Source organism: Camarhynchus parvulus, chromosome 14, assembly GCF_901933205.1.
Source record: "Camarhynchus parvulus chromosome 14, STF_HiC, whole genome shotgun sequence".
NCBI lineage: Eukaryota > Metazoa > Chordata > Aves > Passeriformes > Thraupidae > Camarhynchus > Camarhynchus parvulus.
This window is the reverse complement of record NC_044584.1, coordinates 4,962,598-4,974,257: the sequence shown is the minus strand read 5'-3', so window position 1 is coordinate 4,974,257 and position 11,660 is coordinate 4,962,598. Positions and strand designations below refer to the sequence as shown.

General features: G+C 58.3%; 2 protein-coding genes across 3 annotated transcripts in view; both read left to right on the top strand.

Moving 5' to 3' along the window:
- The first annotated feature begins 778 nt into the window (after positions 1-778).
- On the top strand, positions 779-2,796 carry NPW (neuropeptide W). Its single transcript, XM_030958349.1, is given in 4 exon segments — positions 779-1,021; positions 1,024-1,080; positions 1,083-1,222; positions 2,436-2,796. Coding segments are annotated over 4 exon segments (432 nt in total). The 5' UTR covers positions 779-822; the 3' UTR covers positions 2,472-2,796.
- Positions 2,797-10,836: 8,040 nt separating this feature from the next.
- SLC9A3R2 (SLC9A3 regulator 2) overlaps positions 10,837-11,660 on the top strand; it is a 33,663-nt gene continuing 32,839 nt past the window's right edge. For both annotated transcript variants that reach the window (XM_030958337.1, XM_030958336.1), the window contains exon 1: positions 10,837-11,128. In XM_030958337.1, the coding sequence (XP_030814197.1) occupies positions 10,919-11,128 (210 nt within the window). In that variant the 5' untranslated portion in view covers positions 10,837-10,918. The remainder of the gene's footprint in view (positions 11,129-11,660) is intronic.

Genomic DNA, 11,660 nt, shown 5'->3' with positions numbered 1-11,660 from the left:
GCACTGGGGTAGTGGAAGGTGTCCCTGCCCAGGGCAGGGGGTGGAATTGGATGGGCTTTAAGGTCCTTTCCAAACCAAACCATTCCATAATTCTAAAATACTCAGATTAAAATGTGTGGCCTTAAAAATCCCCAGAAATTATTTAGTCCTAGTTCAGCATATAAAGAACTTCCCTAACAAACAAGAGGAACTGGAATTGCTCTCTGATGAGCATAAACTTGACCTGCTTGGTTTCATTAAGGAACCTGGGGGGGGAAAATCAGCTGACTGCAAAGGCAGAATTGATGGTGATATCGTATTTAAGATCTGAGTGGCAGAAGAGGAGGGCAAGCAGCCTGGCAAACCCACTGCAAACAGCCCTGAGCACTTCACCGCAGGGAACACGAGGATGCTCACGGACGCTTGGGATGCTCCAGGCTGCGGGGGAATGCCCGGAGGATGCTCGAGGCCATGGGGACGATGCTGAAGGCTACAGGGAGGCTGCTCACGGGCGCTCGGCTTGCTCTGGGTTTCAGGGGGATGCTCAGAGGATGCTGGGGGCCATGGGGAGGATGATAAGGCAACAAGGGGGATGCTCACGGGTGCGCGGGATGCTGCGGGCTGCGGGGAGACGCTCGGGGATGCTCAGAGGATGCTGGGGGCCACGGGGAGGGTGCCGGCATCCCGGGGGGGGCTGCCGGGGGGGGGCGGCCGGGGGCTGCCGGGGCGGAGCCGCGGGGCCCCTCCCGACGGCGCTATAAACCGGCGGGGCGCGGGCGCGGGGCAGCCGTCGCTGGGGTGCCCGGGGCCCGGCACAGCCCTGCCCGCGCCGTGCCCCGCGCCATGGCGAGGGGACAGCTGTCGGGGGGCGCCTGGGGGGCCCTGGTGCTGCTGGGGCTGATGCTGCCGGCCGCCCCGGCGGGCGCCTGGTACAAGCACGTCGCCAGCCCCCGGTACCACACGGTGGGTCGCGCCTCGGGGCTGCTGATGGGGGTTCGCCGCTCTCCCTACCTCTGGCGGCGGGAGCTGCCGGCCGAGCCCCCCGGCACCCCGGGAGCCCCGGCGGGGAGAGCCCCTCGCCCCCGGGCCGCCCCGGCGGGGAGAGCCCCCGGGCACCGCCCCGGCCCCGCCGCCACCGCCCGGCCCCGGGCGCCTCCTGCAGCGCCTGCTCCGGCGGGGCTGGGGCTGGGGCGGCCCCCGCCCGGCCCCCGCCCGGCCCCCGCCCGCGCCCCGCCAGCCTCAGGTAACGCGCGGGACGGACAGGGGCCCGGGGGAGCCGGGGGGAGCGGGGGGAGCGGTCGGTCCGCGCTGCTCCGGGATGCTCGAGGGGCGCACGGGGTGTGCAGTCCTGCGGTCACTCCGCGGCACCCGGAGTGCTGGGGGTCACCGGGTCGTGGGGAGTGTGGAGCCGTGCAGCGGTTTCAGCAGGAAATTGGGGTTTGGGGAACCTTGGAGGGGCGTCGCCAGGTAAGTGCGTGTTTGTAGGGGCTGCGCTTTGCCTTCAGGGCAGAAGAAGATCTGGATGAAGTGTCCAAGGTCAGGTTGGACGGGGCTTGGAGAAACCTCGTGTAGTGGAAGTTGTCCTGCACATGCAGGGGGCGGAATTGGAGGAACTTTAAAGTCCTTTCCAACCCAAACCATTCCAGGACTGTAGGATTTCTGTGTGCCCCACGTTTGGTGCATCACAAACCTGCACTGTGTGGAACCGAGCTTCCCGTGCCCAAGGGGTGTCCCTGGGGTATCCATGGGGTACCCATGGGGCTGGCAGCCCGGTGATGCCGGGATGCTCCCAGCATGGCCCTCCCCCTCTCAGGACCCTTCTCCTGCCCCTCGGGGCTCAGCCAGGCTGCGTGGGACTGCCTTGGGGCCGGCTCCAGGCTTTACATTTCTTTCCTCTTATGTAAAGCTGGAGCCAACGTCCAGCTGAAATCCACCGAGGCTTTTAGCTGTTGGATCAGCCCCTGAAACATGTAGCTGTATTCCTCCCCCACTTCATTTTTTGGAGGAAATCTGGGATAAGAATCATTTTGGGACAGCTCAGACAGGTCAGCCCAGCCCTGGATACGTTGTGCTGTCCTGGGCTCTGCAGGCTCTGACCTGGGTGCACCCTTGATTAAATCCTTCTAATTTCCCAGCCAAAGTCCCACTGGGAACCCTGTGGGCAGGTTCAAACCTGGAATTTGTGTCTGCGTGGGGTTTATCTGTGTGGGGTTTATCTGTGTGGGGTTTATCTGCGTGGGGTTTATCTGCGTGGGGTTTATCTGCGTGAGGTTTATCTGCATGCACAGCAGCAGAAAGGGAATCTGCAGGTCAGATCTGAGCCTGTGGAGGAGGAGATTTAATGAAACTTGTGAATGGAGCTGTGCTTTAAACACTGAAACGGGGTCCCACGTGAGGAGGGAGGTGGTGCTGGAGCTGGATGCTCCAAAATAATCCAATCCCTCTTCTCCTTCCAGCTCTTCCCTCTTGAAGACCTGGCTCTGAGCCGCTGACAGACGAGGTGGAGATGCTTCCTGTGCCAGAGGAGCACTGGCTGCCCCAGGTGGGACCTGCTCCCCTGGCTGGCAGGGAAGGGTCTCCTCGGTGGATCTGCGGGTACTCTGACCTCTCTGAAACCACACAGACACTGACATCCCAAAACTCTGATTTCTCACAGCCGCTGCCCAGCTGCAGCGGTAAATCCATCTTGTTTCCAGGCCAGCCCTGCGCTATGAACTCGGGGAGAAAGAAACAGGGGAGATATTTATTTTTGTTTATTTTTTTTACATTTCTGTACCGGCTTGTTTGCAATCTGATAGAAACATGTACTGTTCGCTTCCTCGGAACCTGCCCTCATTAAAATGAGATGTGATCAAAGGAAACTTTGGCTTCCTGGTGCTGTTGCAGGGTCTTGGTGGGGATTTTTTGAGAGCAAAACCTGGTCCGGCTCTGCATGGGGCAGACACGTCAGCAGCTGGGTCACTCCCAGATTTTTCTGACATGATTTAACTCCTTGACACAATTTTTTCTGCAGTTTTACAGTAAATGTCTTTTACTGCCTGTCGGGGAGTCACTGCCAGGCCAAGTGCCAACTCAGATGACAAAATTTCGGGATATTTCCTCAACTGTGCTGTACAAAAGCTCTGCGAGCCCTCACTGCTCCGCTTGTGTTTTAGGGTTTACTTTCTATATATTCCCACTGATGGAAATAAATGTCAATCCCCATTAAAACAGGGAGAAGCCTCAGGGCTGGGCAGGAGCACACGGGGAAGGGGCGTTGGAGTGGGTGGGATCTGGGATTTAGGGAAAACTGAGGTGTGGGGGGCTGACTCTGGCACTGCTGAGCTTTAACCTGCCAGCGGATTTTGCAGGAAATTTGACAATAAGAAATATTTCTTTCCACCCCTTTTAGATGAACCCCCTGCTCCTGCCAAGGTTTGTGCTGCCTTTGGTTGGGGTCTGGAAGGAAAATCCCCTCCTGGGGCTTGTCAGTGCCAGGCCAAGCCCTCCCTGCCATGCTCCCCCCACCCCGGGGCTCTGTCACCCCTCACGGGCTCTCAGGAAGGATTTTGGGGGCTGTAACCCATGAAGGATCATTCTCTCCCAGTTGTTTTCCCCACCAGGTTCTCCTCCATGTCCCCTCTCCTTCCCCCTCCCACGATTTTCCAACTCCTGCCCTTGGATGGTGCAGTGCTGGGATGGGCCCAATGAGACACAATTGCTGCACTTGAATCCATCCTTGGCAGGAGCCAGCAGCCCCTGGAGTGGCCATGAGGCCAATTCCTCCAGGAAAAGAAGGGATAAAATGAGGCAGAACAGGTAAAGCTCTGCTTTGAACAGGAGGATGCCCAGGGGTGAAGGATGATGGGATGAGAGACCCTCATCTGTTGGCAGCAAACACTTGAAGGTGCCAGTTGCTGGAGAGAACCCATGAGACCTTCAGTGAAAACTACAAACCCTTCACTCCTCACCTTGGAAATTCATTTTTCCTGTAGTGCTTGAGCTGATTCCCCACTGGGGCTGTAAAATAATTTCCTTTGTGCTGCTGTTTCTCTGGAGACATCTGGGCCTTCCCTGGGGATCAATGAGCCAAATAAAAAGGAAGGAAGCTTAAAAAGGCATTTAATTACCCTCCCACCTCAGGGCAGGACCCAGCCATCCCTAATGGATGTAAATGTGATCCCTTCACAGGCTGATCCTGAGGGACATCCCACATTCTTCCCCATCACATCCCCTTGCTCCGAGGGGCTGCGTGCCTGGATCACCAGGATCCCACAGCTTGGCCACAGGGACTCCCTGTTCAGGCCCCAGTGATTGCTCCAAAATGAAATGCAGCCACAGGGATGCTCAGGGGCCATGCCAACATCTGGGATTTACAGCTGGGAGCAAAGTGAGGGGACAAAAGCTTTAGAGAGGAGCATGGAGAGGCCCAGAGCAGCAGCACATCGGCCCTGGCCCCATTCAGGGTCCTGGTCCCCCAGAGCAGCTGTGCAGGGACGACTGCAGCCAAGGAGGTCAATTCCCTGTTGGGATAGGCAGGGGGCTCAGAACCCCCCAAGTGCCAGTGGCACCAACCATCCCTTCCCTCCCACCATGTCCTGGGGGCTGTGGGGTGGTGGACAGGAGGTGCCACCAGGAGTGCAGTGGCAGCTGGTGGCTTCCTCAGGCCCTCTTGTGGTCACACCGGCCACCACGGAGGTTGGGACCAGCCCTGCCACCACGTCCCCATCCCTGCACCCTTGCAGAGCAGGGAGCTGCCCCCATGGGTGCCTCTCTGCCTGCATGGCCCCAGCCAAGGCTGCAGGTCCTGGAAGGGATGGACTCTCTGGCTCTCTGCTGTGCCCCTGCCCTGTGTGTGGGTTTGGGCAGCCCAGGGACGAGGCTGCTCGGGGTGCCCATGCAGCACACCTGGGCTCTGGAGCTGTGTTGGGGAAGATGAAACAGGAAAGCCTTATAAATATGATTGTCTGGCAAAAGATTTTGAGAATATGGAAACTATAAGCGAGATTAAAATGAAAGCAAGCTTTGAGATCCCTCGGTTACTGAACAATGGCAAAACAATGGCATGGCCAGTTGAAGGTAATCCCCTTTTGATGGAACAACACCCTCTGCTTGCAGACAGCTCCAAGGGGCAGAGCAGACCCTGCCAGCTCAGCAGAAGGGGTCCAAAGAGGAGTTTTTAGGGCTTAAAATGTAACACAGTATGGTAATGTAATGATTCTTACAGGCTGTATGTAAGTGCTATAGGATTTGTACTAGATTGGTTAGTAAGAATCAGAATATTCAACACAGAAGAAGATTTATTCTATTGTAACAGGAACCTCACTCTCTTATCTTTTTTTATTCCCTTACTCTCTTACCCTCTCATCCTCTCTCCCCCTCTCTTCTCTCGGGCCTGCTCTGAGCTGTGCCTGGCAGCTCCCAGCAGGGCCCTGCACGCAGGCCCTTTGCAATGAACCCCAAGTTCCACTACCAGAAGAAGATTTATTTTATTGTAATGGGAACATCACTCTCTCATCCTCTTTACCACTCTCTTTACCTCTCTTTCTCTCTCTGGGGCCTGCTCCAGCTGTGGCTGGCAGCTCCCAGCAGGGCCCTGCACCCAGGCCCTTTGCAATAAACCCCAAGTTCCAGACCTGGCTGTAGAGATCTCTCGTCTCTGTCCGTCCTGACCATCCTACCCCCCGACGCTCCTACAGAGCTGGCTGTGGCCCGGGCCATGCCCAGGGCTGCCCTGGCATTCCGTGGTCACAAAGGGGCTGGCAGTGCCCGCCGTTCCCGGTGCCAGCGGGCGCGCTCTGTGCCAGCCCCGCAGGCGGGTGAATCCCAGCGGCTGTGGCAGGCAGGAAGATGTCCCACCCCAACCCGGGCAGCTCCCTTTCCTTCCCGGCTCCCCGGCCTCTCCCAGGGGAGCAGCAGCAGCCGGGGGGGGCTTTGGGAAGGGCAGAGGCCGGGCAGGAACCGGCGGGCCCGGGGGAGCTGCTGTGAGCTCACGCTGGGCTGGCCCGGGCACACACAATGGCCCCTGCGGGTACCAGGAGGAAGAAAACTCCCCAAGGAATTTCCTCCAGCGTCGGCCCTGCTCAGAAGCTGTTCCTCAGGGATGCAGGCCAGCACTGAGCACGTCTCTGGCTGTGGATGGAAATCCCTTGCACGGAGCTGGCTGTCCTCGTGGTCCCTGCAATGGCCCCAGATGGCCCTGTGGGCACCAGCCTCCTCAGGAGCCAGTCCCTCCGGAGTCCCATTATCCATGGGGCTTTCTGTAGGCACCAGACGCATCCCAGCTCCTGCAGGGAAAGGCATTGTCCTGCCTGGCAGAGGCAGTGGGTGTCTGTCCCACGGCGACTCTGGGTGTGGGAGCAGCATCCCTGGAATTCCCAGGTGGAGGCTCAGGTGTGGCCAGCCCGGCTGGGCCCGTGGCCAGCTCACGCCTGCACAGCAGCCAGCAGCACCGGCCCCTCCGGCTCAGCTCAGCTCAGCTCCCACAGCTCAGCTCCCACAGCTCTGCCACCTCCTGCAGATAATAAAGGAGCTGCCAGCTTGTGCAAGATGGATCTCCCGGCTCTCAGCAGCGTGGCTGAACTTTCTGGACTTTCACAACCCACAAAACCTGTAATTAATCGTGCTAATGATCAGTTCTCCTTCTATCCCCATCAATCTAACCTGGGGGATGTTTACAGCTCAATAGTGCCACACACAGAGGCTCAGGGAAAATGAGATGGTGTTTTTTATGAGCTCTCCTCTCATTCCTGGTTCCTCAGGCAGCACAAATAAATCATCCCCTTTGAAATTGTCCCCTGGGAGCAGCCAGGCCCAGCAGCCCCACGCTGAGTGATGGTGAAACAAGGGAGGAATGAGCACGGAGCATCCGAGCCAGTGGGAAATCCCAGGAGTTCATTTATTCCCAGTTAGAGCTAATCACTGCAGTGGCACGGGCTCTGCGCTCCCAGCAGGGACCATCAGCACGAGGAGCAGCCCTGAGCTGGGGCACAGCTCCCTCCACAGCCAGCAGAAGGTGCTGGGGGTGCTGGAAGTGGAGCCTGGTGAGCTCCAGCTGTGGGGCGGAAAGCTGGAATGTAAGTAAACACCAGCACTGATGATGAGGAGGACGCTGAGCAGGAGGAAGAGCAGCTCCCACGGCTGGGAAGGAACCAGGAGAGCCAGGAGCAGTGTCCAGCCCTGCCCTCGGCCAGCAAAGCTCCCAGCCCTGAGCAGGACGAGCTCAAGGGAGTGACCAACATCCCGGGACAGGAGGGACATGGAAATGCCACAGGATCTGCCCAAAGCCACTCAGGGAGCCACGAGTGGGACACAGGGCTCTTGGTATCTCAGCAATGAGTGTGCAGAAGGACCCAAAGGCACCAGGAAAACCTCTCACCCCTCTGGAAGCTCTGGCACAGCCCAGTGGCTCCGTCACCACCATCCTCCTCCTCAAAGAGCTCCTCAAAAACCCTCCCACTGCCTCAGGAACAAACCAGACTGAGCAGGCCTGGGGGGTGAGCTGAGGATTTCCCAGTTTCTGAATGAGGATGGACTTTGTGGCTCCCCAAAATCCCCACCTGGAGCTGCCAGGGAGCCTGGAGGGTGACTCTGATTTCCATAACTGGGAAAGTCTTCACCTGCATTTTAAATTAGTGTTGCAGCAGCATCAGGCCTAAGGCAGACAGAGCAGGACACAGGTGGGATTCTCTGTCGCTGCTCACCCAAGTGCAGGGAGGGAATTGGGAGCAGATGTTGACCAAAAAGAGCTCCAAACCCTTCCAAGCCACTGAGCTCACAGGTCCCTGGGCTGCCTCTGCCTCCAGGCAGGCCCAGTCTGGACTTAGAGATCTGCCCAAATCAAAACACCCAGAAATTTAAATGGAAAACTTCTGCCTGAGCAGGATCTGCTGGATTTACCCAAGGCTCTGCCATTGCAGGGTGCAGGAACCTCTCTGTGCTCCCTCATTTTGTTTTCAGTCAGACTTGGGAGGATGGGAAAAGGCAGGATGGGCAGGACCAAAGGGATTTTGTACCTCGTGAGGATGCACATTTGCACCATGTATTTTAATTTTCCTTCCAGCTCCTTCTCCATCAGCTGCAGGGAAAAAATGCAGGATTTCCCTGTGATCCATGTTTGTGCCAAGGGATGCACAGGCTGTGTCCCAGGACAGGCAGGACAGCCCAGAGCTGTGCACCAGAGGCACAGCCACAGCTCCTAAAGTAGAGGGATCACAAAATAAATTTGTTTTAGGATCACAAGGTCCTCAGGCAAAGATCCAGTGCTGAGTCAGGGCTCTACCAAGTCCCCTACATTCTCTACAATAAACAGATGGGTTTTTTTGGGGGAAGGAATGCCTTTTGCAGACACTGAGGTTGAAAAAAAATCCATAAATCCAGGGCACACTTAAGAAAATGCTTGTACTTTAAAAAGAGCATTTCTAAAAGAAATTCAAATGGTTTCCCCCCTTTTCAAAATATTTTCTCTCTGTTTTATTATCTTTTTAAAAAATTTTCATGCTCCCAATGCTTTCAAAAAGATATTCAAAAGGGTTAAAATATGCACTCTGACCACCCAAAAGATTTTCTCCCACCGTGTTTTTATTGCGCCGAATCAAAAGAAAAACTTTTTGGTTCAAATAAACTTGAAACAATTCCTTCTCCTCCCCCCCTTCCCTCCAGCATTTTGGTTTAGTCAGTGAGTGGAAAAATCAATTATTCGCACTCCTCTAGCCTGATAAAAAGCTTCAGGACTCCACATAGAGGCTCAAGGGAGCAGTTGTGTTGTAGAGCAAATAAAACGGGCTCAGGTTCTCAGCTCTCCTCTCGGGTCACCCAGGATCCTGTGCTGAGCTCAGCGCTGCTGGGGTGACACAGGCAGTGGAGAGCCAAAGCATTGTCACTGGGGGAACTAAAACATCCTCATGGTGGGACATCACATCCTCCTTTGGGGACATCACATCCTCCCTTGGTGGGACGTCACATCCTCCTGGGGGGACATCACATCCAACTTTGGGGACATCACATCCTCCTTTGGGGACATCACATCCTCATGGTGGAACATCACATCCTCCTGGGGGGATATCACATTCTACTTTGGTGGGACATCACATCCAACTTTGGTGAGACATCACATCCTCTTGTGGGGACATCACACCCTCCCTTGGTGGGACATTACATTCCCTTTGGTGGTTCATTAGATCCAACTTTGGTGGGACATCACATTCTCATGGTGGGACACACATATCACATCCTCCCGGTAGGACATCACATCCTCCTGGAGGGACATCACATTCTCCTTTGGTGGTTCATCAGATCCAGCTTTGGTGGGACATCACATCCTTGTGGTGGGACATCACACCCTCCTGATGGGCCCTGATGGCTGCCAAGTGTGTCTGGAGCCAGGGGCTGAGCCCGTTCCCACCCCACAGTGACAGACACGCCAAGGGACAGCCCCCAGTGCCCCCACCCAGCCCCTGCAGCTCCCAGCGCCACGCTGCCTGCAGGGAATGATGGGGGAAGGACTGGCAGAGATAAATAATGCTGTGATTTTTCAGGATACAGTCTCCAAGCATGTTTTTGGTTCCAGGGTTTTTAAGGGTGAATTTATGCATAGCTGCAGTGGAAGTAGGGTTTTTAAAGCAAACTACACATTAAAAGTAAATCAATATTAATTTCTGGAGCCTTTTATTTCCAGCCTCCAGCTGGCTGGCTGTGTTTGCTTCAGCCCTGTAAAATCTGGTAGGAAAGCTGTTGAGGAAGGAGAAGCTGCAGAAGAAGGCCTGAGAACCTGTGGCAAAGGAATGTGACAGGGCCATCACTGTGACAGCTGCTCTGGGTCGTGTCCTCCTTGTAAGAGATTTCAAGGAAATGAAGATGAGGAATGCAGAAAGGTGAAGATGGGAATCTCTGTGTTTCATTAAACAAACTCAGCCCAGGTGAAACCCGGGTGGCCTCTCCAAGGGTCAGCCCGGATGGAGCCGGAGCCTTTCCCTGCCTGGAGTCATCGAATCCTGGAACAGTTTGGGTTGGAAAGGACCTTAAAGGACTTAAGGTCCAGTGCCACCCATCCAGTGCCACTCCTGCCATGGCAGGGGCACCTTCCACTGTCCCAGGTTGCTCCAAGCCCCATCCAACCTGGGGACACTTCCAGGGATCCAGGGGGCAGCCACAGCTTCTCTGGGCACCCTGTGCCACAGGGACCCAACCAGATGGCTGCTGCTGGGTGGATTTTGGCCCCGGGGCTCCATCAGTCGCTGGTGCCGGGGTCCGTTCCGGTGCCGGTGCCAGTGCCGGGCATCCCTAACCCCGGGGCTCCATCAGCTGCTGGTGCCGGTGCCGGTTCCGGTGCTGATGCTGGTGCCGGGCATCCGTAACCCCAGAGCTCCATCAGCTGCTGGTGCCGGGGTCGGTTCTGGTGCCGATGCCGGTGCCGGGCATCCGTAACCCCAGAGCTCCATCAGCGGCTGGTGCCGGTGCCGGTTCCGGTGCTGATGCTGGTGCCGATGCCGGTGCCGGGCATCCCTAACCCCGGAGCTCCATCAGCGGCTGGTGCCGGTGCCGGTTCCGGTGCTGATGCTGGTGCCGATGCCGGTGCCGGGCATCCCTAACCCCGGAGCTCCATCAGCTGCTGGTACCGGTGCCGGTCCCGATGCCGGGGCCGATGCCGGTCCCGGTGCCGGTCCCGCCCCGTCCCTCGCTGCGGCTCCGCCCCGTCCCCTCCCGTCCCGCCGCCGTCCCCGCCCGCCGCGCTCCCGGTGCCGCGGGGCAGCCGCAGCATGGCCGAGCTGCGCATCGCCCCGGCCCCGGCCCCGAGCCCCGCCGCTGCCCCGCTCCCACCGCCGGCCGCAGCCCCAGCCCCGGCCCCGGCCCCGGCCCCGGCCCCGGTCCCGACCCGCCCCTCGGCGCCCGCCCCGGGCCGCCCATAAAAGCGGCCCCGCGCCCGCCCAGCTCCGCCGCCGCCGCCGCTCCGCCGCCGGCCATGGCCAAGGACCAGCTGAAGCCGCGGCTGTGCCGAATGCTCAAGGGGGAGAGCGGCTACGGCTTCCACCTGCACGGCGAGAAGGGCAAGAGCGGCCAGTTCATCCGCAAAGTGGAGCCCGGCTCGCCCGCCGAGGCGGCGGGGCTGCGCGCCGGGGACCGCGTCGTGGAGGTGAACGGGCTCAACGTGGAGCAGGAGACGCATCACCAGGTGCGGGACGGAGCGGGGACACGGCCGGGGCACCCCGGGCCGAGCCGGGCTGTGCCCGCTCCAGCGGGGGTTTCACCCGAAATATCCCGAAATATCCCCGCTGGAGCATCCCCGGCCTGGCCGCGGTGGGGCGGCTGCGGCGGTGGAGCTGTTGCAGCCGTGGGGTGGGCGTCCCGGTGGGTGGGTGTCCCGGTGGGTGGGTGCAGCCGTGGGGTGGGTGCCCCCCGAGATGCCAGGGCTGGCCTTTGCGTGGCCCGGGAGCCGCAGCTCCGTGCGGGGTCGCGCCGCCGGGCGCTGCAGTCGTGTCAAGGTGGGGAAAGCGAAGGAAGGTGTGTGGGGCTGGGCAGGGCTCCGCCGCGTTATGCAATCTGTGGTGGAAAGGAATGGGGAGACCCGGGCTTTATTTCCGGCTCTGCTGTGGGTTTTCTTGGCTGCTTTAGGCGAGCTGCGCCTGCCTGTGCAGCCCGGAGTGTAGGAAGATGCCTGAAAATCTCCAGATAGAGCTGTGCAGATGTTCAGCGGTTGGGCTGGC